General features: G+C 60.0%; 3 protein-coding genes across 10 annotated transcripts; 2 read left to right on the top strand and 1 right to left on the bottom strand.

Moving 5' to 3' along the window:
- Positions 1-137: 137 nt before the first annotated feature.
- On the top strand, positions 138-6,587 carry PRSS53 (serine protease 53). Of its 2 annotated transcripts, XM_074322665.2 has the most exons (11): positions 138-1,595; positions 2,608-2,628; positions 2,735-2,897; positions 3,199-3,464; positions 3,589-3,743; positions 3,899-4,118; positions 4,846-4,996; positions 5,074-5,318; positions 5,395-5,540; positions 5,747-5,969; positions 6,247-6,587. In XM_074322665.2, exons 1-11 carry the CDS (start codon positions 1,535-1,537, stop codon positions 6,264-6,266), a joined length of 1,671 nt encoding a protein of 556 aa, XP_074178766.1. In that variant the 5' UTR covers positions 138-1,534; the 3' UTR covers positions 6,267-6,587. The 2 variants fall into 2 exon arrangements, with proteins under 2 accessions (XP_074178766.1, XP_088657596.1); XM_088801470.1 differs by lacking the exon at positions 6,247-6,587 and having other exon boundaries at positions 5,622-5,917.
- Positions 6,512-15,268, bottom strand: ZNF646 (zinc finger protein 646). Of its 2 annotated transcripts, none has more exons than XM_019717273.3 (3): positions 15,132-15,268; positions 8,204-13,539; positions 6,512-7,098 (listed from the first exon to the last, which is right to left on the bottom strand). In XM_019717273.3, exons 2-3 carry the CDS (start codon positions 13,455-13,457, stop codon positions 6,977-6,979), a joined length of 5,376 nt encoding a protein of 1,791 aa, XP_019572832.3. In that variant the 5' UTR covers positions 13,458-13,539; positions 15,132-15,268; the 3' UTR covers positions 6,512-6,976. The 2 variants fall into 2 exon arrangements, with proteins under 2 accessions (XP_019572832.3, XP_019572833.3); XM_019717274.3 differs by lacking the exon at positions 15,132-15,268 and adding an exon at positions 14,653-14,967.
- A 29-nt stretch (positions 15,269-15,297) lies between these two features.
- On the top strand, positions 15,298-22,242 carry ZNF668 (zinc finger protein 668). Of its 6 annotated transcripts, none has more exons than XM_074322661.2 (4): positions 15,298-15,687; positions 17,994-19,372; positions 19,672-20,340; positions 20,818-22,242. In XM_074322661.2, exons 2-4 carry the CDS (start codon positions 19,296-19,298, stop codon positions 22,028-22,030), a joined length of 1,959 nt encoding a protein of 652 aa, XP_074178762.1. In that variant the 5' UTR covers positions 15,298-15,687; positions 17,994-19,295; the 3' UTR covers positions 22,031-22,242. The 6 variants fall into 6 exon arrangements, with proteins under 6 accessions (XP_074178762.1, XP_019572836.1, XP_088657595.1 ...); XM_088801469.1 differs by lacking the exon at positions 15,298-15,687 and adding an exon at positions 16,011-17,468; XM_019717277.3 differs by lacking the exon at positions 17,994-19,372.
- Positions 22,243-22,348: the final 106 nt, after the last annotated feature.

Raw genomic sequence — 22,348 nt, 5'->3', positions numbered from 1 at the left:
CCAGTGACCCTCGTATTAGGCCCCTGCCAGTCTTGCTTCCTCTGGGACTGGAACCATGTGAGTCAGAGGGATCGTGGAGGGCCTTCCTGGGAAGGGTGGTGAGCTGCTTCTCCAGCATGTGGAGTCAGCAAGACCTGGGGCCCCCACCCCCGGGAAACAGGCTGGCAGCTTCTCCCTGCAGCCCTCGGGAGCCACGCCTGCTCTCCTGGGAGGGCCAAGCACACACATGCAAGGACAAACTGCCCTTCTGGTTCTGGGCATGCTTGCTGGGAAGTTCTTCCCGTAGTCGTACCTTAATCCCTCTGGCTGCCTTATTTACCATGCCAAGCCAGTCCTGGCAGCCCGGAAGGGCCAGGGACAGGTTGTAAGTGTTTTTGATTTGTTTTTCGTAATATTTACTGAGTACTTCTGTATGTTAAGCACAATTTAAGAACATGAAATCAGGGTGGCCGGTTAGCTCAATTGGTTAGAGTGTGGTGCTGGTAGCACCAAGGTTGCCGGTTCGATCCCCACATGGGCCACTGTGAGTTGCACCCTCCTTAAAAATAAAATTAAATTAAAAGTAGGTTAAAAAAAAACAACATGAAATATGTTAATTCACTTAATCCTTAAAGCAATTGTATGAGGTACGGACTACTGTTAGTATCCCTATCTTGATGAGGAAGCTGAGGTACAGAGAGGCTAAGTAATTTGCCTAAGATCACACAGCTAGTGCTTGAAAGGGGGCCAGGGAGCCCTCAGCATTTTGATCCCCCGGGGCCATCTGGCTCCAGGATCTGGGCTCTGAAGCTTCACCACTGCTGCTTCTGTGTTAGAGGCAGAGTTCCTGAGCAGCCTGGGTTGGCCTGAGTTGGAAGTCAGGAAGAGACTGTGTTCCTTCCTCCTGACCGAGTCTTCCAATACCTGTGAGAAACGTGGGCACCACCGTCAGCCTGTCTGCCAGACAGGTGGCAAGCCCAGAGAGGTGCCGAGATCTGCCAGCTCATAGCCAGCAAGTAGCAGAGAGCCCCGGCCCCTCGGCACCTGCCCTGCACATAACTGCGTCTGAAGCAGGAGGGGAGAAGGTACATGGAGCCCACCTGGCCCTGGGGCTGGGAGAGTCGGGGAAGCTGAAATGAAAGCGGGAACTGGGGGGGTGGGGCTTGCCCCCCGGACCCTTCACAGTTGCAGGATGATAGCTTCCATGCTGGGAGCAGCTATACTCTATGCCAGGCTCAGGTCTATGCATTTTTACTTTCAACAATTCTGAATTTTTCTGACAAGGCATAGACTGGCTAACTGTCCACGGTCATGCAAGTAGTAAGCGGGAGACCTGGCATTTGAACCCAGGTATTCTGACCGTGGCTGAGGCCCAAAGATGGTTGGTGAGTAGCCCAGGGCCACACAGCCACAGCCAGCCCCAGAACTAGGATCTGCTGGCTTCCTTCCAGCCCAGGAAAAGCAGTGCACCAACTGGGGGGGCGGAGCCGAGGCGGAGCCAGGGAGACTGGCGGCCTCTCTGAGCCCCAGCGCAGGCAGAGTTGCCTGGAGCAGCATGAGGCAGAGTCGCCGACCCGGGCTGCTGCTGCTCCTGGGAGCAGTGGTCCTCACGGAGGGTGAGCTGCCCGAGTCTGATGGCAGAGGGAGGGGTGTAGGAGGGTTGGGGCCCCCCTCAGCCCCAGCAGCCCCTGCAGTTTGGTGTGTGAGGGAGAATGCCTGTGGGGTCTGCCTGTGGCGCTGTAACTGGGGGTGGGGGGCGGTGGATGTGGGAACCTGTGTCCAAATGAGTGGGGTTTTCTTGTGTCCTTGGGAACTGTCATAGGGCCTGTATGTGCCCGGTGCCCCGTCTGCCTCTACCGGGGGTGCCAAAAAAATGTATACACATGACTGGTAGTCATCTTCTATTATCGGCATATACTAAGAATTTCAATTTTAATAGTTTTTTCCTTTCTTAAAATGTGTGTAGACACTTTTTTGGCGCCGTCTGTATTTCCAGGATGACTTTAGGCAACAAGTTGTAGCCCTTTGGCCTCCGTCTGCCCATCCTTCTATCCAATTTCTCCTGGCTCAGGTGTGCCCTGGGTGTGTTTGTGTGTGCCTGTCATGGGCCCCAGGCAAGGCAGGGGACCCTTCGGTTTCAGGGAAGGAGGGGAGTCTGAGCTGTCAGAATGGGTGGGGTGAGTCTCGACCTCCTGGAGCCCTCCCTCACTCGGACATGGACATGACGCAGGCCTCTAATCCTTCCTTGCAGGCCTCCATGGCTCAGGGCACAATTACGCTAATGCTCCCCGCATCCACAGGCCGCCTCCCTGGCTCAGTGGCAGGGGCAGGAGTGGGATTCGGAAGCCCGGGTGAGGGTTGGACCGGTCCCAGGTGGAAGCCCAGGCCCTGCAGCTCAGGCCCAGGAGTGCTGAGCACAGCTGAGGGAGGAGAGTTAATTACTGAGCACAGGCTCTGAATAGGTTCCCATAAAAGCTGCTTCTTGACCTCATATAAATATTTTCCTTCTGGGAGGGGCTGGTGAGGTAGCCACAGAGTCATGGGCCTGCCCCCTACGTGTCCCCTTCACCGAGGCTGGGCCAGGCAGGGAAGGATCCCCAAGTCTCACCTGTGTCTCTGTCTCCTCAGGTTTCCAGGCAGCTCAGCGCGGTAAGCTCTGGGGACGTGGGGCCTGGGCCTTGTCTGGGTTTGGGTCAGACCCGGGCTGAGGGCAGGACGGGGGCCTGCTATCCGCCTGACCCATTCCTCTCTACAGCCTGTGGGCAGCGTGGACCTGGCCCCCCTGAACCTCAGGAGGGCAACACGGAGCCTGGCGAGTGGCCGTGGCAGGCCAGTGTGAGGAGGCAGGGGGTCCACATCTGCAGTGGCTCGCTGGTGGCAGACACCTGGGTCCTTACTGCTGCCCACTGCTTTGAAAAGTGCGTTGTGGCTGGGGTCAGACGGGGTTTCTGGCTTTGAGGGTGGGTGGTTTGTCCCCAAACCCCACAAGACTAATCCCGGTCCCCAGGATAATGAAGCACCATTTATTGAGACGTGCCACGTGCCAGGTACATGAATTAATCAAGTTAATCTTAACATTCCATGGTAGCAGCCTTACAAATGAGAAACAATTTGGGAGAAGGAAGGACCTTCCTTCAAGCCATGGGCTGATACATTGATTTCCGTGGTGTCACTGTCCCCCTTTGCACTCCACACCTGGCCTTGTCCCTCTCCTTCCAGGGCGGCAGTGACAGAACTGAACTCCTGGTCAGTTGTGCTGGGTTCTCTGCAGCGTGAGGGGCTAAGCCCAGGGGCTGAGGCTGTGGCGGTGACATCCCTGCAGTTCCCCAGGGCCTATAACCACTACAGCCAGGGCTCAGACCTGGCACTGCTGCAGCTCACCCGGCCCGTGGCCCACACGCCCATCTGCTTGCCCCAACCTGCCCACCGCTTCCCCTTTGGGACCTCCTGCTGGGCCACAGGCTGGGCTCAGGACATCAATGAGAGTAAGTGCTATCCCCAAAGAGGCCCTCCACTGGTCCAAGGTCCCTGCCTCAGCGGCCAGGTGTCCCTGCTCCCTGTCTCCCAGGCTTCCCAGAGCCCAGACCCCAACCACCTGTCTCTTGCCAGCTCCCCGGACCCTGCGGAACCTGCGCCTGCGTCTAATCAGCCGCCCCACGTGTAACTGTCTCTACAACCGGCTGCACCAGCGGCTGCTGGCCAGCCCAGCCCGGCCAGGGATGCTGTGTGGGGGTGCCCAGCCCGGGGTGCAGGGGCCCTGTCAGGTCTGACGGGGAGGAGAGGGCAAGGGAACAGAAGCAGAGGGGGCCTGGCCTTGGGCCGGGTGCTCCGTCCACAGGGGTGGGTGGGAGGGCTGCACAGGAGGTCTGCCCAGGGCTGGGGCTCAGGTATCTGTCCTTGAATCCTTTGTCTGCTCCAGGGAGACTCTGGGGGTCCCGTGTTGTGCCGAGAGCCCAGTGGACACTGGGTGCAGGCTGGGATCATCAGCTTTACATCAAGCTGTGCCCAGGAAGACACTCCCGTGCTGCTGACCAATATGGCTGCTCACAGCTCCTGGCTGCAGGCCCGAGCTCGGGGGGCAGCCTTTCTGGCCCAGAACCCAGGGACCCTGGAGATCAGCGATGAGGACAGCTGCGTAGGTATGAGCTGTTGAGAGTGGGGTGTGTGGGGCCACTCGGGCCTGCATGCGGACGTTTGGCAGCTGGTGGAAGCCACCGCTCAGATTGGAGAATTGACACAGAACATCTACCAACTGCCACACACCAATGAGGGGGCTTTCAAGGCCCCCTGTGATGGGAATGGCCCCCCGAGGGCTGAGAGGCATAGACACTTCAGAACTTTACGGGTTTGGAGTTTAGGTAAGAAGAGGGATCTCTGAGGTCTGGCTAAAGGTTTGGGGTAAGCTCTGTTTCTGGGCAGGGACCCAGTGAGATTGGACAGGGCAGGGCACCCACTCAGAATTCTAGCATTAAGTGACTAATGTGCAAATGGCATGCAAAATAATTCCTGAGAAGGAAGCTGTGTCTTGATGGTGAGAAGCTCTAGTGAGGCAGGAATTCTGGGGCCAGTCCAAGCCTGGAGGGGTGCAGACAGGCGGAGTGGAGGAATGGTGAGCAGGCCACGCCCTGAGGCTGGACCGTCACAGTTAAAGCTCAGGCCGTGGCTTTTGAATCCGAGTCGGCTACTCGCCTGTGGTTACCGAGCTGGAAGGTCACTCAGCCTCTCTGGAAGTTTGGTTCCAAGGGTAACGAAGTTCAACTTAGAAGGCTGTTGTGAGGATCTGAGCACGAGAATGCTTGCCTAGCGCAGGGCCTGGCCTCAGTGAGCTCTGAGCAGGGAGGCAGGTGGTGTGATCCTGTGTTGCAGCCTGTGGGTCCCTGAGGAGAGACGGTCCCCAGGCAGGTGCCCCGTCCCCATGGCCCTGGGACGCCAGGCTGAAGCACCAGGGGAAGCTGGCCTGTGGCGGGGCCCTGGTGTCAGAGGAGGCCGTGCTGACTGCTGCACACTGCTTCATTGGGTGAGACTCGCCTCCCTCGCCTTCGCCCCCAACTGCTGGCGCCCCACCCCCTGGTGCTCAGTGCTCTCTCTGTATAGGCGGCAGAGCCCAGAGGAATGGAGCGTAGGGCTGGGAGCCGGGCCAGTGGAGCGGGGCCTCAGGCAGCTTATCCTGCATGGAGCTTACACCCACCCTGAAGGGGGCTACGACATGGCTCTCCTGCTGCTGGCCCAGCCCGTGACACTGGGCCCCAGCCTGCGGCCCCTCTGCCTGCCCTACGCTGACCACCACCTGCCTGATGGGGGACGTGGCTGGGTCCTGGGGCTGGCCCACTACGGAGCAGGTACGTAGGACAGGGCCACCAGCAGCTGTCCCTCCAGCATGGAGGCTGCTGGGCAGCTGGGTCTCTCACCCTGCAGGCACCAGCTCCCCTCAAACAGTGCCTGTCACGCTCCTGGGCCTCAGGGCCTGCAACCGGCTGCTCACAACCCTTGAGAGTGATGCCATCACCCTCCTGCCAGGGATGGTGTGTACCAGCGTGGTGGGTGAGCTGCCCCGCTGTGAGGTGAGCCCTGGAACCCCCAAACCTTACCCCACAGACCCCTGGCATTCTCACCCTGCAACTCATCAGCAGACCTTCTGCCAGGCTTGGCCTCCAGACCTGCCTCTCACCCGAAACTCAGCCTTTCTGCCAACTGGCTCCCAGCCTGAGCCCGAGCCCCTCGCAGCTGCCTCCCCTCAGGCAGTCAGCCAGCGTCCCCTACCTGACAGGGCCTGTCTGGGGCACCACTCGTGCATGAAGTGAGGGGCACCTGGTTCCTGGCTGGCCTGCACAGCTTCGGCGACGCCTGCCACGGCCCCGCGCGGCCTGCGGTCTTCACAGCGCTGCCCGCGTACGAGCCCTGGGTCAGCAGTCTGGACTGGCAGGTCTACTTCACCGAGGAGCCTCAGCCCGAGCCTGAGTCCCAGCCGCAAAGCTGCCTGGCCAACACGAGTACGTGGCCCCGGGGACTCCGTGACACATCCCTCTCCAGACCCCTTCTCTCTGAGGCCCCGCTAGCCGTCCTGGCTGGGGTGGAGCAGTGGGCAGGCCCCATGGAGTCACATTCTGGCTCCGGTCACTGTATGACTTGCAGCGGCTGCTCCAACTCCTTGACCTCGTTTTCTCATCTGTCACGGGGGGCTAAGTGGCACCTCCTTACTCTTCCAGGGAGGGGGGCCAGGTGCGAGGATGAGGCCAGCCCCTTACCCCACCTTCCTCTTCCTGACAGGCCAACCAGCCGGCTGTTGACCCTGGGATACTGCAAACATGTCACTGCCTCTGCCCCTCCAACCCACCCCCAAGCGATGCCAGGCACTGGGGAGGCCCCACAGCCAGTGGGCTCTGGGAAGGGGCCTGCCCAGGTCGGCAGCCCCACTCCTCACCCTGCAGGACAGACATCGCCGTGGACGCTCCCTCCTGGGCTCTGCTCTCTGACCCAGCGGCCCAACTTTCCCTGGATATTCATCCCCTCAGATACAATCACACTCACCACATACTTTGAAAAAAATTTTTTTAGGTGGGGGGTGCAATTTTCCTTTTTTAAACTTAAATAAATTGTTACAAAATAGATTTTAGAAAATAAGTTACAAATTGTAGCAAAAGGCCCCCCTTCCACAGGCAACGTTCCTACCAGCAGCTCTTTGAATCGGTCTCTTCCTGGTGTTGGCACCTGGTTGGTGAGGGGGGCCCAGCAGGTGGCAGAGCCTGGCTGTCACCAGGTATCTTGCAGGGCTGGTCACAGGGAAGAGCGAGGTGACAGAGGCTGGGGAAGGAGGTCCTTCAGGGGCAGGGGCGTGAGGAACAGCTCACTCCCTACTTTGGAAAGATACCACACCTGGGTCTTCTTCACGGGGCAGGAAGAGGTGGGGAGGCCCACAGCTCCTGAGCAGAACATAGCCAGCCAGCCTCCCAGGCAGCCCGCATTCCCACCCGTGCGCTGAGTTTTGGAGACTTGAAGTTCAGAGGGAGAAGCTGAGGTCTGCAGGCCACTGGGGTGAAGAGTCCAGGAGCGGAGTCATGGGGGTGGCTGGAGGGGGCAATGACAAGTCCCCTCTGCCTGCTGCTGGGGTCTTTGGGGCTCCTGGGGAGAGAGGGAGAGAGAGGAAGTCACTGCCGGGGTGGGGGGTGGGGCAGTCCACACAGCTTGTCCCCTCCTCCCCAACCCTGCTCATCGCCCCAGAGGCCTGTATGAGAACCCCAGAATCCCAGGACTTCAATTATTTTCCCAGACCGGCTGACTCCTCACTCATTCCCTTCAGGTCCCAAGAAATCCTTCATCCTGAAAGCCACCGCCTCAGCTCTCTCAAGGGAATTTCACCCACCATCTGCTCCTTCCGTCAATCCCTGGTCAAAGCCCCATCTCAGCACCCCCACCCTTAGTGGCTGCTAAATGGAATGTGTCCAGGGAGATCTCTGGAGGAGCTGGGGCTCCAGAGAGAACAGGCTGTCCCCCACCCCCTCACCTGCAGCTGGCCTGGGTGGAGGTGACTGGGGAGGACATTCCCCGATAGCGGAGAGAGATAAGGACTAATGACTATTGTTGCTGCAGCTGGGCCTGGCTTCAAAGAAACAATTATGTGTGACTCAGTCCTCCAGTTACAGGGGTGCTGGCGGGAGGGGGTGTGCAGGTGGAAAGGGTGGTTTGTTGGATCCTGAAGGGCTGAATCAAGGCAAGAAGAGACAGGAGGCGCTTCTGGTAGGAAAGAACCAAAGGTCTAGTCCAAAGGGGACACACAGGGACAGAATGACAGGGAGCTGGGGCTCAGCGGTGACCAGATTTCTCCGGCCCAGTCAGCACCGAAGCCCCCAAGTCCAGTCGGGGGATACAGCCCACAGCCGTCTTCACTGCCTGGCTCCACGCCTGCTCTAGGAAACAGAACTCGGGTCTTCTTCTCTGGAGGGTTTCTGGATGAAATAGCTAGATGGTACCCCACGACCGCCCCTCCCAAAACAAGAGCACTCCTCTTTGGCTCTGGCACAGCTGCCCCCCCCCCCATGCTATCTACTTACCTGGCCCAGGGCTCAGATCTAGGCCACTCAGAAGGCAGCTTTCCTCCCTCCACACCCAGCCCCTGCCACCTCCTGGGATCCATGTGGCCCTCTCCTCCTACTCCTTGCCCCCCACAACCTTGGGGCAGACTTGCCCCCGCTGTGCGCCCGCCCCCTCTGCCCCAGCCCGTTCGTACCCCCGGCACCAGAGCTGCCCACAGCCCCCTCCTGGTGCTGCTCCTGGTGCTGCAGGAAGCTGACGTGGCGGCGGAAGTGGCGGGGACAGTGTGGGCAGGCGAACGGCCCCTCGCGGGGGGCATGGACCCGAAGGTGGCCCTCCAGCCGGGCCGCTGTCCGGAAGCCCTTGCCACAGATGCCGCAGCGATGGCGCCTGGGGTCCGTGTGGGTCCTGCCGTGGTTCTTGAGGGAGAGCAGGTTGGGCAGAAGTTTGGGGCAGAGGGAGCAGGGGTAGAGTCCGGTGGCATGGGCCTTCTGGTGGTTCAGGAGGCTGCCTGCATGGCGGTAGGAACGGCCGCACTGCACACAGCAGAAGGGCCGCTCGTCTTCAGCCAGTGCGGACTCAGCTCCCTGCCCCCCGTGAGCCCTTCCAGCGCTCTCTCCTGGGGCCCCAGAGGGTTCTGAGGGGGCCTTCTGGGCTCGCCCCTGGCCAGGGGGGCCCACCTCATCCTGCCCAGTCCCGGCGTCAGGACCTCGGGCCTCTGCCGTCCCGGGTGGCACCTGAGGAAGGGCACTGGCATGAGAGTGCAGGTGGCTGGCGAGCTCGCGGCGGGACTCGAAGCTCTTGCCACAGTCTGAGCAGGCAGCGGTCTGGGCAGCTACGTGGTTGTGGCAGCGGCTGTCAGGGGCCACGGGACCCAAGGGCTCCTTGGAGCAGAGCAGGCAATAGTGGCAGTCTGTCTCGCGGGAGTTGTGGCTCATGGGCCCTTCCGACTGGCGGCAGAAAAAGGGGGGCCTCTCTGGCTGCAGCTGAGGGCTGCCTTCTCCACTGTCCCAACTATCCACCTGACTCTGACTAGGCTCACTGAGCTGGCTGTTGCCCAAGTGGCAAGGACTTCTGGGGACACTGTCCCCTGACGCGTCTTCTGTCTTGGTTAACACATGACCTGGAGGAACCCAATCTGCTTCCTGACTCACTGGTCCCCCGACTGCTCCCCACACACCTGCCTGCCCCATGCCCCAGGACACTGGCTCTGTGGCTTCGGGACCTGCTGTCCCGATGGGGCTACGACTCTGCCCCCCTGGCCTCCTGGCTCCACACTCCAGCCGGGGCTCCGACTCGGCACCATTCCATCTGCCCTCTAGTTCCTGGTCAGGGGCCAGGCTCCCCTCGCTGCCCTCTGGGCCACTGGGGCCTCCCTGAGCTCTTCTGGTCTCCTCCTCATGCTGCCGCAGGTGCTGCGACAGGGCGCTCTGGCCAGGGAAGCCCTGGCGGGCGCCGGGCACAGCTGCCCTCCGGGACCGCCCTGCTCGCCGCCGCTGGCTGGCCGAGTGCAGCCTCTGGTGGTCCCGCAAAGCAACGCGGTTGGAGTAGGTGCTGGGGCGAGTGGGACAGCTGTCGTGGACCGTGTCACGGCTGCACCGGTGGTTCAGGAGGCTGCCAGCATGGCGGTAGGTCCGCCCACACTGCGCACAGCGGAAGGGCCAGTCCTCCCGCGCCAGTTTCCGGGCACCCCCGACCCTACCCGGCTCGGCGTGGACCCGCTGGTGGCTCGCCAGCTGCTTCCGCAGGCGGAAGGCCTTCCCACAGTCGTTGCAGCGGAAACGCCGAGGATCTGCATGGATGCGGACGCACCGGTGGCTCTTGAGGGACACGAGGCTCGAGAAGCCTTTGGAGCAGGCCCGGCAGCCGAAGTGGGCCGCGTGGCGGCTCTGCCGGTGGTTGCTGAGGCTGCCGGCGTGCTTGTAGGAGCGGCCGCACACCTCGCAGCTGAAGGGCCGCTCGCAGCCCGGGCTGGCGAACTCCGAGTTCAGCCCTCGGTCCTCCTCCTTCACGGCGGGCTCCGCCCACGCCTCCTCCTCCGGGGGCTCCACTTTGAGGGCCTCCCAGGGCTTCCCCACTTCTGCCGGCCCAGGCCCCGCCTCGGTGGAGTCCTGGGGCTCCCTGCGGCCTCCCGCCTCGGGGACGGGCCCCACCCGGGGCTCGGAGCCTTTGCACAGCGGGTGGTTCCGCAGGTGGTTGCGGTAGGCGGCCAGGTTGGGGTAGCGGCGGGAGCAGACAGCGCAGCCGTAGTCGCCGGTCTGGTGGGTCTTGCGATGGTTCACCAGGCTCCCTCCATGGCGGTAGGTCTTGCCGCACTGGGTGCAGCGGAAGGGGCGGGGCTGCGCCTGGGCACCTTCCCCACCGTGCGCGCAGAGGTGGCCTGCGGCCAGGGCACCGGCAGATGTTGTGTTCCCACCCTCTGCGGAGACAGAGGTCTCGGTGCCCTCAGAGAAGCCACCCGCGACCATTTCCCTGGCATCACCGGTCTCTCCCACGGGGCTGGCAGCTCTGTCCGTGGTATTCCCAGAACTCTGACTCCGGTGGTGACGCTCCAGGCTCCCCAGGTCATCGTAGGTTTGACCGCAGCAGCCACAGATGTGCCCGTAACCGGCTCCATCCAGCGCCTCCACCTCCCGCTGTAGCTGGTTCAACAGCTCTGCTTCTGAGAGCTGCAGCGGGGCGCTCGGTGTGGAGGCCGCAGCGGCCGCTCCTTCCTCCTCGCCCTCCTCCTCCTCCCCCTCAGTCATGCCTGAGGAACCATGAGCCTGGCGCCTGTGGAGCCTGTAGCCTGCCCGCCCAGGGAAGATCATGCCACAGAGGCAGCAGAGGAAAGGCTGTGCTGGGGCCGCCTCCCCGGGCCCGTGGTTCCGGAAGTGGCTGCGCAGGGCGGGCAGGGAGTCAAACTCCTTGGGACAGAGGGAGCACTGGTAGATGCCGGGCGGGTGGCAGGGCCTGTGGCTCAGCAGGCCGGTGGCGTGGGGGAAAGAGTGCCCACAGTCAGAACACGTGTGGGCCCCCTCAGCCTGACAGCCAGTGACAGCTCTGGCAGAGTGAGCAGAACGGCTGGGCTGGCCAGGGGCCAGCTTCTGGTCTTCACCCGCCCCCGGGAGGCCATCACAGAAGTCAGGCCCACCGCTTTCCTCGTCACCTAGGATGTCCAAGCTGTCAAGGAAACAGGCCTCCTTCCTCTCCAGCCCTTCCTTAGGGCCTCTGCTCTCCTTATCACCCTGGAAACAGGCCTCGTCCCTCTCCAGCCCACATCTGTCCCTTGCAGCTTGAGCCTGCAAAGAGTCCCCCTCGCTTTCCAAGCTGCCTTCAGCTCCATGAGGACTTTTCCCTGGTGGGTCCTGGGGACAGTCCAGGCCCTCACTGTCTCCCGCCAGCTCCCAGTTCCCAGGGAGCGTGGCCCCTCCGTCACCGCCGGCACTGTCGGCCTGGCCCTGCAGCTGCCTGCCCCGCCGCCGACTGTGACGACGCAAATGGTTCTTCATGGCAGCCATGGTGTGGAAGTGCTTGGCGCACGCGGCGCAGCTGAAGTCCCCCGTCTGGTGGGTCTGCCTGTGGTTGATGAGGCTGCCTGAGTGGCGATAGCTCTTTCCACAATCTCGGCAGGCAAATGCCCGGGGAGGTGACAGCCTGGTCTCTGTCCTGCTGCTTTCCCCTTCCCCGTGGGTCTGACCATGACGTTCAAGGTTCTCAAGGTCTTCAAAGAGCGCCCTGCCCATGCTACATATCTGTGGTGCTGTTCTATTTGCTGCTGGGGGGCCCTCCGTGGCCTCTTCATGTTTGCACCCATCGCCCTGATCTATACACGGGGCTGCCTTTGTTCCCACCTGGTCAGCGGGAACCTCCCCCATGAGGTGGCTGGGGGGACCTTCGGCCCCTGAGCCAGTGCTGAGGCGTGCAGACTTGCAATGGACTCGCACGTGGTTGCGCAGGGCCATCAGGTTGGGGTACTTGCGGGGACAGAGTGAGCACTGGTACTCTCCTGTCTGATGGCTGTGGCGGTGGTTCACAAGGCTCCCGCGGTGGCGATAAGCCCGACCACATTCATTACACTTGTAGGGACGATGGTCCAGGGTGGGGCTGGGGACCTCTGTCTCTTTATGGGTCTCGGCCGGGGGAAGGGCAGCTGGCAGCACTGATGGCCCGTCCTCGCCAGCTCCTTGCCGGGGTCTGTGATGAGCCCGCACGTGGTTTTTGAGAGCGGCTGCGTTGAACAGCTGCTTGGAACAGATGGAGCAGGGGTAGACACCTGTCTGGTGGCTCTTGCGGTGGTTGATGAGGCTCCCGGCATGGCGGTAAGTGCGGCCACAGTCCCCACAGCGGAAAGGTCGGTACTCCTCCAGGCCACTGTCCTCCAGGTCCCCAGAAACGCTGAGCTCCTCAGCGCCATTCAGCATCCGGGCACTAGGGAGCTGGTCCTGGCTGCTTTCATCTGTGTGCCCATTGGTGGGGGGTACCCCTTTCTCTTCCCACAGCTGCTCCTGCCTCTCACCCTCATGGGACTGCTGGTGTTCCAGCAGCTCTCGGGGGAGCCGGAAGGCACGGGGGCAGTGAGGACACTGGTAAGGCCGGTACTGGGCATGGAGTCGCGAGTGGTTCTTCAGAGCCATGAGGTTAGAGAACTCCTTGAAGCAGATGGCACAAGGGTAGATGCCGACAGTGTGGCTCTGGCGGTGGTTGGTGAGGCTCCCGGCATGCTTGTACGTCTTGCCGCATTGACTGCACTTGTACCGCCGTTCCTCCTCAGCAGGAAGGGACTGGGGCGGCTCCTGGCCCCCCGTGAAATTCACCATTGACTCAGCCAAATACTGTTCCAAATTGCTAAGGAGGCTGCTGGCCGGAGTGGGGAGTGGTGGGGCTCTGGCAGAGTTGGTGGTGGGCCCCCAGCCCTCTGCACCCTCCTCAGAATGTGGCTGGCTTTCCCAGCCTTCCCTTTGTCTGGTGGGTGGATCTTCCCAAGTGCCCAGAGCTGCCTTGGGGTCAGGCTCAGATGCACAGATAGATGTCTCTTCAGTGTGTTTTTTCTGGTTTCCCCAGCTTTCCCCACGGCCAAGCCTCTGGCCCCAGGAGTCAGTGGATACTGTCTCCCCCTGAAGGTGTGGAGTGGCTTCCTTGGGGCGGGGGGGTCTGCGCCTGCGGCGGCCCTCAGGAGCATGAGTCCTCATGTGGCTCTTGAGGGCCATGGGATTGGTGAAGTCCTTGCCACAGGTGGTACAGGGGAAAAGGCCAGTCTCGTGGGTTCGGCGGTGGTTGACCAGGCTCCCTGGGTGGCGGTAGCCCCGCCCACACTGCTGACAGCGGTAGGGCCGAGGGATGCTGTCAGCTTCCTCACTGTCCTGGTTGGAGGATGGATGGAGTAGTTCTCGGTGCCGTGACAGTTCCGGGAGACTAGGAAAGTGGCGCTGACAGTCACAGCAGCTGAGTGAGGTGGGCGCGTCCTCCATGGGGCAGTGCGACAGAAACCTGGAGGTTCAGGAGGAGCAGGCAGGTGGCAGCGGCATCTTCCTCCGGTGTTGGGGACAAGGCCTAGGAAGATGGGGCAGTGGTCAGAAGAGAGGCCTGAATTAACTTTGCCCTTTGGCTCTGTAAGCAGCAAGTTCACCAGCGGTCACAGAGAGGTTCCCCAGCAGCGATGCCCAGGGACCGGCTTTCTATGGACTAATCTGGAAGCACCATCATGTAAGACCTCCCTGCACACAAGCTCCCTAGGCCTAACTCATCCCCACAGGTATAGATAAGGAAACTTAAGTCTAGAGGGATTGTAACCTATCTCTGATCACAAACCTATTAAGCTGTTCTTCAGACCAAATCCAAAAAGTCTTCCTGCCCCAACCCTCTCCTCTCTACAACCAACCAACCTATCTTCTGTGTCATCTTAAAAAGAAAACTGAACCTTTTCCAGGACTTTCAATAAGAGATGTCCAATCCTCCCTTCTTCACCCCTCAGCTAAACAGAGTAGCCTCGAGGTGTTGACAAAGCAGCCTCTTTCTCCAGGTGACCTGAGAGATGAAGTCAGGGGCCCCCTTCAGAGAAGGGGCTGGCTTGTTCCCCCACATCCCCTATTCCTTTCAGGGTCACAAGGTCTCCTTTTTAAAAGACTCTTGGCTACTTCCTCCACCTACTTCCCCTGAACCCAAACTATATTCCATCATGGAAATTCAATCCCATTTCTGGTGTTCTTCACCCCTTTTTTCTTTCCCACACCTCCTCACGATACCATCACCACCCCTTCTCATTTTTTCTTCTAACACTGATGATGACATCAACGCATGCTAGCTGAGCACCATCGTGTGCCCGGCGCTGTGCTAGTCAGAGACTATTCATTGTCACTTAATCCTCAAAACACCGCAATGCTTGTTGTCCCAGTGTGCACAAGCGCAAACTCACTGATTCAGGCAATCGTCTTTCCAAAGCCCTTGCCCTCCCCGTAGCAAGCCCCGTGCTATCTCTGCCTCTGCTTCTTCACTCCCATTGGACCCAAATACAACTCCTATCTCCGACTAAGCCCCTCACTGAACCTGCTCCCCCAGTTCTCACCACACAAAGCCCCTTCGCTCAAGAGTCCTATCTCCTGATCAACCACCGAGGTCCTCTCGCCTCATTCATCTCCCGGGCCAACTTCCTCTTGGGACCCCTACCTCGCACGAGTGGCCCCTTCTCGTTCCCGCCGCGGGTGCGTCCGTTGGGGACCGCGAACGGGAGCGCGCCTGCGCACTGGGACCCTCACTCTAACTGCAGCCGCGCGCCCCACGGGGTGGCTGTGGGGAGTTCTCGCGCTCCCACACACGCACACTCCGCCAGAGCTCCCAGGAGGTGGGAGGGGAGGGAAAGAGGGAAAGGAGAAGGGGAATAAGGAAGGAGGAAGAGCAGAGAAGGAGCAGCTGATCCGAGCCAGGGGTCTAACCCCAGCTCCGCGGATACTTCCTATTGTTACTAGGAAACAGGAAGTGTCCTAGCCGCAAAAGCTTCCCCGCGAAACCTCGGTCTGGAGAACACTTCCTGACCCGCCTCCAAGCAGCCCTTCTACACAGACACACTTCCGGCGCTAAGCGAGTAGCTACAATGCGACTCTGACCCCGCCCACGTAGGTCACAGCGCGGCGTTGCTTCGCACTAACCTTAGCCACATTTCCGGCAAGAGGGGCTCAAACCGTTCCGGTGCATATTGACTGAGTTCGGAAGAGGACAAAAACAGGGTTCTGCAACTGTAGCCTTAGTACTTTGGCGACACTTTTCGTGGGGCTCCCTGAAAATCTTCTCAAGACAGATGGAGCTTCACGCACTCCTGGCTGTTAAGGGAAATGTGAAATATAAGAGGATTTAGGAACTGCAGTGCTTGAGCATGGCCTTTCTGTATTCCCACCTTCTAGTTCTTGGTGATCTGGCCTCAAGCTAGCAGTAGCCCGGTGTAAATAGTAAGCCTTTTCGGCGTCCCCTGGCCTTAGAACCCACAGCGACCCCTTGCAAGGTGTTTCTCCGCTACCTTCGGCCGGGGGTGCTCTGGTAAACTTTGCCTTCCTCCCCAGCGGGAGGAGCTCCATTCCACTTCCGCCCACCGGCCCCGCCTCCCCCACCCGCTGGGTCCTAGCGCCTGCCCCTCCCTGGTAGTGTCCCGGGCTCCGTCGCTGAGAGGAGCTGCCACTGACGACAAGGAGCCAGCCCAAGTCGGTTCAGGTAGGAAACGCTGCGGGAAGCCGCGGGGACCCCAGCACGCAATCCGACCGGACCTCAGTTTCCCTGTGGGCGCCGAGGGCGGATGGGGTTGGCCTGGCGCGAGCAGCGCGGGCGGGGCGGGAGTGGTGCGGCCCCGGGAGGGAGCGGGCGGGCTCCGGGCCCAGCGGGTCCTAGAACCCGCCGGCTGTCCCCACCGGAGGGCTTCTGCGGATCGCTGGGCTCGGCCCGCGTGGCTGCCCGCCTTGAGCTGTGTGGGCTCGGGGGTCCTAGAGCCCACCATGTTGCAGGCTTTTGTCTTAGGCGCGGGGCCCGCTTAGCTAGGGCCCCGGCGCCTGCGACCCCCCTCCCCGGCCGAGGTCCTCGTCGCCCCTCCCGCGGTCCTAGAGAACGCCTTTTGCAGGCCTTTGTCCAGCGCCGAGCCTCGGTCCATTCATTTGTTCATTCTCTCATTCTTCGTTCCCTCCTTCTTGCCACGTTCTCCGAGGCCACTTTTTCCCAGGGCTTATTTCGAGATGAGTCAGCCCAGGGCCCTGCCCTGCTAGGCTGTCTGGCGGGAGCGCCGACACAGAGAAGGTTGCAGGGAGCGAGAAGCGCAGGTTTTCTGCAGCTCTCAGCCTTTCCTCAGCGCCTCTCCGATGCCATAACGCTCTTCAAACTCCCACGTACCCCAGAGGCCCCATTTTATTGATTGGAAAACCGAGGCTCAGAGCGCCGTGGCGCCCTTACTTCTGCTGCCTGTTAAGTATTCCTGAGGGCACTGGGGAAACGGGCATTTGAAGGATGCAAAAGAGTTTTCCCTTGGGGGAGAAGGCGAACAATGGCTTCCAAGGAAGAGGGCACTGCCTGTGGAGATGCATTTAGGTGGGGAAGTTTGAGAATTGTGGCTGGAGTCTTGGGAGGGGGACACTGCTGCTGGAGCCTAGGCTGGAAAAGTAGGTTGTTTACTGACCAGGTTGGAGGCTTAGGAGATGATTGGCTCTCACCTTTGCGAGGTTCACAGTTCCCCATCCACCCTCCCAAATCTGTCATGGGCTGTGAGGCCTGTGGGCGACTGCTTGTTTAGATGTAGGGAGACTAAGGTGCAGAGAGGATAAAAAGTGGCTCCCTTTTCACCTCACCCCTGTTCGCAGGGCCCTAGCCTAAACTCTCGGGGAATTACATCTCTGCATCCCTAGATTTAGAGCCTGTTCAGGCACAGGACTTCATCCCACTCCTGAGCCAGTAGTGAAGCGCACACCTCCCTCACTAGAGTGATGAACCCAGTGTGGAAAATGGGGTGCTATTTGGACTCGGGAACTTGGACAGGCAGAGAAATTCAGTTAATAGTTGTTGATGGACGTTCTCACAAATGCCTACTGTAGCTCCAGGCCTGAGTTTGTTTTGGGGGCACCGGTAACAGTTCTAGGGGTCGTGGATCCAGAATAATAAAGGTTACTGACTTCTCACCAGCCTAGACTGTGGTGCTGGAAACAGAGAATTAACAACCAAGCTGTAAAATGTGTAAGTGCTACCGAAGCAATAATCAGGGGGCAGAGAGTGGGAGTCTGGGGGACAGACCGCCTGACTCTGATTCCTGGCTGTGACTGTGACTAGGTATTTCATTTGTGTGCCTCAGTATCCTTGTCTGTAACATGGGGGAAATGATGCCGTTTAATTGAGTCTGTTCAGGCTGTCATAACAAAAACCACCGACTGGGGGGCTTATAAACACCAGAAATATATTTCTCACAGCCCTGGAGGTTGGGAAGTCCAAGATCAAGATGTTGGCGAATTCAGTTCCTGGTGAGCGCTCTGTTCCTGGCTTACACAAGGCTGCCTTCTCGCCAGGTCCTCACATGGCCTTTCCTTCTTGCACACACACATTTAGCCCATAACACATTTCTAGGCAGTTATGAGGCTTAGCTTAAGCAATACACATACAATTCTTAGGATGATACCAGCCCATGGTAAACTTGCTAGGAATGTTGTCCAAATGAACACCGTAAAGGAAATTCAAGGGGTGGGGTGATAGAGAGTGATCAGCAGGGGTGCAGATGGCATTAAGAAAGGTGTTCAGGAAAGCCCTCTGAGGTGACAGGGAGCTGAGAGTGAAATCAAGGAGATAGCTGCACAGATATCCTTGGGGATAGTGGGTTGTGGTGGAGGTAAGAGCTAGTGCAAAGACCTTGAAGTGGGAAGGAATTTAGCTCTTAGAGGAAAAGAAAGGGAGCCGAGGAGCCAGGGAAGAGGGGTGGGAAGTGAAATGGGCAGGAGTTAGGTGGTTCAGGGCCTTGTTGACCATGAAAAAGATATTGGTCTTTGTCGTAGGAGCAGTGGAAAGTGTCATGATTAGGCTGCTAAGCCTTAAGTAAATGAAGACTGGTAGACAAAGAGCCCAGCCAGAGATTTGAAGATGTGGGTTTAAGTCTGGGCTCCGTGACCAGCTGTGTGCCCTTGTGCATGTTTTCCCCCTTATGGGGGCTTCATCTCCACACCTGAAAACAAGGTATAGTAAGAACGCCTCTCGCCTAGAAGCTGTGAAGACGTATGGGCATGTCTTTCGTTCTTAAATGCTGAGTGTTGATTGGAGTGACACAGAGTGTGTCCACGGTACAGATTTTGAGTTGTGCCCCTCACTCCCCAGATTGTTATTTTCATATAGGGGGTTCCCAGACCTGATGTGGAGAATTGGGTGGACGCGTCCTCAGTAAGGTATAAAGCGAGGAGCTAATGGTGGGATTTGAGGCAGGGGCCTAGCCTGCCTGGCCCTCTGTTCCGTGGATTGTGTGTGTCAGGAACTGAGGCAGGCTTCAGGCCAAGGGTGCTGACTCTAAAGATGCAGCCCCTGCCACTCACCCCTTCCCTGTCCTCCCGTGTTCATAACTTAGAAGCCACCCATCCCTGAGACATACAGATAAGGAAACAGTCTTAGAACAGAGGAGGGATCTCAGGCTTCCTACCTCCCAGCCTCGGCTCTGGGTACACCAGGCTCCCCACTCCCCTTCTCTGTGGCAGATCCTCAACCCCACCCAGGCCGCCCCCAGCAGCTACAGCTGCCCAGCTCCTTAAGTGGATCTGCCGTAATCCTCTTCCCTTCATTCTCCAGGGAGGATGAGCTGGTGTTAGGACTAATGCAGCTGTTAATCCTATTTCCTTCCAGCCATGATCCCCAGGAACAGCTGTGTGGAGGGTGTCTGGGCTCTGAACTGGGAATGAAGGGGCCTCCACTAAAATGGGTGTCCTGGGAGCCAGGCTAGATCAGACACATTGATTATGACTCAGAGGCTTCTAACTGCTAGCAAGCTGCCTTGAGAGTAACTGAGCTTTCCATGGTCAGAACTATGGGAGCAGGAGCCCAACAGCGATTCCAGAGCAGAAGACAGACCGGGATTCCTGTCTGGGGTGGAGTCCCTCACTTGTGCAGGGCCAGCATTCTGCATGGACAGTTGCTGTGTCTGAAAGCTAACAAACCAGAGGGGAAAACAAAACACATGTGCTGGGGAACTATCACTTCCAGACAGGCAGTGCCAATCACCACCTTAGCCCACTGGTTCTCCTATCTTCCCGACCTACCTCTGTCTTCACTGGGCACTTGGAGACCTTCAGGCCAGACCCACAGCTGGGTAGCCTATGTCTGCAGCCCTGCATTCTGGCACAGGCTCACCTGAAGAAAGAAGATATGAGATGGATAGAACCAATGCCACCAGGTTTGGAAAAGCTCAGAAGCTGGGGAAGGAAGTGAGGTAGCTGTTTTGATGACCCCAGACTCCTCCCTTAGCCCCTCTGAAGTCACTGGCTCCAACTCCCTTCCCCAGTGAACAGATTAGAGAGGAAAGTTGAGCAGAACATCAGAGCCAGGAAGTGTTTCTAAGAAAGGATATGGCGGTCCCAGGTGGGAGATGCAGATGAAATAGGGTTCCTTGGCAGGCCTCAAGAGGGCATTGGGGAGGGGAGAGGCCTTGGAGAATAGCAGAGGGATGTGCTTCTAACTCTGCTTCTCTCACAGAGAAGCTCTGCCCATCAAGGCCATGGAGGTGGAGGCTGTGGAGGCCCGGTCCCAAGGCCCCGGCTATAAGCGCTCCGGCCGCCGTTACAAGTGCCTGTCCTGTACCAAGACGTTTCCAAATGCGCCCAGGGCAGCGCGCCACGCTGCCACACACGGGCCTGTAGACTGCACAGAGGAGGCGGCAGAGGTGAAGCTGAAGCCAGAGGCAGAACCCAATGCAGAAGATGCCAGCGGGGACAAGGTGTCAGGTGCAGCAGCTAAGCCTCGGCCCTATGCGTGCCCGCTGTGCCCCAAAGCCTACAAAACGGCCCCCGAGCTGCGCAGTCACGGGCGCAGCCACACGGGTGAGAAGCCCTTCCCTTGCCCCGAGTGTGGCCGCCGCTTCATGCAGCCGGTGTGCCTGCGTGTGCACCTGGCCTCGCACGCTGGCGAGCTGCCGTTCCGCTGCACGCACTGCCCCAAGGCCTATGGCGCGCTCTCCAAGCTCAAGATCCACCAACGCGGCCACACCGGCGAGCGGCCCTACGCCTGCGCCGACTGCGGCAAGAGCTTTGCCGACCCGTCAGTATTCCGCAAGCACCGGCGCACACACGCCGGACTGCGTCCGTACGGCTGCGAGCGCTGTGGCAAGGCCTATGCAGAGCTCAAGGACCTGCGCAACCACGAACGGTGAGGGCTCCATAAAGAGCTGGGAAGAGCAGGCCAACGGGGTAGAGGCAGGACGGCAGCAGCTCCCCTGGGACCAGTGGGGCCCTTGGTTGGGTTTTAAGGAGCGGGATGAGCCAATGGGAAGACGCGTGGGTGGAACTAGGATTGGTGAGCACGTGGGAGAAGCTGGTGGCCCTGATTGGTTGGTGCGCGGGGCTGCCTGCCGTGGGATGGGGCCTTGGAGGATGCGAGTGTGGTCTGATTGGCCTGAGTTCCGGGGCAGCATGAAGGGGGCTACCTTAGAGGGTCTCTAGTGGAGCCCAGGAGGCCTGAGTGGGGCCTGCTCTGTCTAGGTCTTTGGGGTGCAGCCCTGTGGCTCTTAGAGGATTGGGCCAACGCTCCCAGGATGTTAGGGGCCCCAAAATGAGCGTACAGAGGGCAGCAGGGGTTGGGTGATGGGCCTGCCACCCTCATGCCGGGTTCCCCCCATTCCCGCAGGTCCCACACCGGTGAGCGGCCCTTCCTCTGCTCAGAGTGCGGGAAGAGCTTCTCCCGCTCATCCTCGCTCACCTGCCACCAGCGCATCCATGCGGCGCAGAAGCCCTATCGCTGCCCGGCCTGTGGCAAGGGCTTCACGCAGCTCAGCTCCTACCAGAGCCACGAGCGCACTCACTCCGGCGAGAAGCCCTTCCTGTGCCCGCGCTGCGGCCGCATGTTCTCGGACCCCTCAAGTTTCCGGCGCCACCAGCGAGCGCACGAGGGCGTAAAGCCTTACCGTTGCGAGAAGTGTGGCAAGGACTTCCGGCAGCCTGCGGACTTGGCCATGCACCGACGGGTACACACCGGCGACCGGCCGTTTAAATGCCTGCAGTGTGACAAGACGTTCGTGGCCTCCTGGGACCTCAAGCGGCACGCGTTGGTGCACTCAGGCCAGCGGCCCTTCCGCTGTGAGGAGTGCGGGCGAGCCTTTGCTGAGAGGGCCAGTCTCACTAAGCACAGCCGGGTGCACTCCGGGGAGCGCCCCTTCCATTGCAATGCCTGTGGCAAGTCCTTTGTGGTGTCGTCCAGCCTGAGGAAGCACGAGCGGACCCATCGAAGTAGCGAGGCCGCAGGGGCCCCCCCACAACAGGAGCTGGTCGTGGGGCTGGCACTGCCCGTCAGTGTGGCTGGCGAGGGCTCGGCGGCCCCAGCAGCAGGGGCGGGTCTAGGGGACCCTCCAGCAGGGCTGCTGGGGCTGCCCCCAGAATCAGGCGGGGTGATGGCCACCCAGTGGCAAGTGGTGGGCATGACAGTGGAGCATGTAGAGTGCCAAGATGCTGGCGTTGGGGAGGCTCCTGGTCCCTTGGGGGGCGCAGGTGAGGTGGGGGGTGAGGAGGTAGACGAGAAGCCCCCGCAGTTTGTGTGCCGGGAGTGCAAGGAGCTGTTCTGCACGCCGACGTTGCTGCGACGGCACGAGCGCTCACACCCAGAGCTGCGGCCCTTTCCCTGCACCCAGTGCGGAAAGAGTTTCTCAGACCGGGCTGGGCTGCGCAAGCACAGCCGCACACACAGCACTGAGCGCCCCTACACCTGCCCCCACTGCCCCAAGGCCTTCCTGAGTGCCAGCGACCTGCGCAAGCACGAACGCACCCACCCTGTGCCCATTGGGACCCCCACGCCCCTCGAGCCCCTCGTGGCTTTGCTAGGAATGCCTGAAGAGGGGCCAGCCTGAGGCCCATGCCACTTCCTGGGCACTCCTGGGAGCCCAGCCCCCATAGGGTGCCTCCCAAATCTCCCTTTGCCCAGCTTACTCTTTAGACCAGATCCCTGCTCTCGGGGCAGCCAGCTCACCTTCCCAACAAAGATCTGGGGACAGTGGAGGGGCCCCCTGCTGGTGAGAGTCATGGCTCTCTCTGAGTGACACTATTAAAACATTCACTTTGACACTGGGTTGTCTTCTGTGTTCCAGTTGGGAGTAAGGGAGGTTGGGCATCAGATGAGGTTCAGTGGAGACCCTGGATTGATAGATTAGAATGTCTTGGAGTGCTTT

Source organism: Rhinolophus sinicus, chromosome 10, assembly GCF_057876585.1.
Source record: "Rhinolophus sinicus isolate RSI-liver-muscle chromosome 10, RSI-T2T, whole genome shotgun sequence".
NCBI classification, from domain to species: domain Eukaryota; kingdom Metazoa; phylum Chordata; class Mammalia; order Chiroptera; family Rhinolophidae; genus Rhinolophus; species Rhinolophus sinicus.
This window is presented reverse-complemented; position numbering and strand designations above follow the sequence as displayed.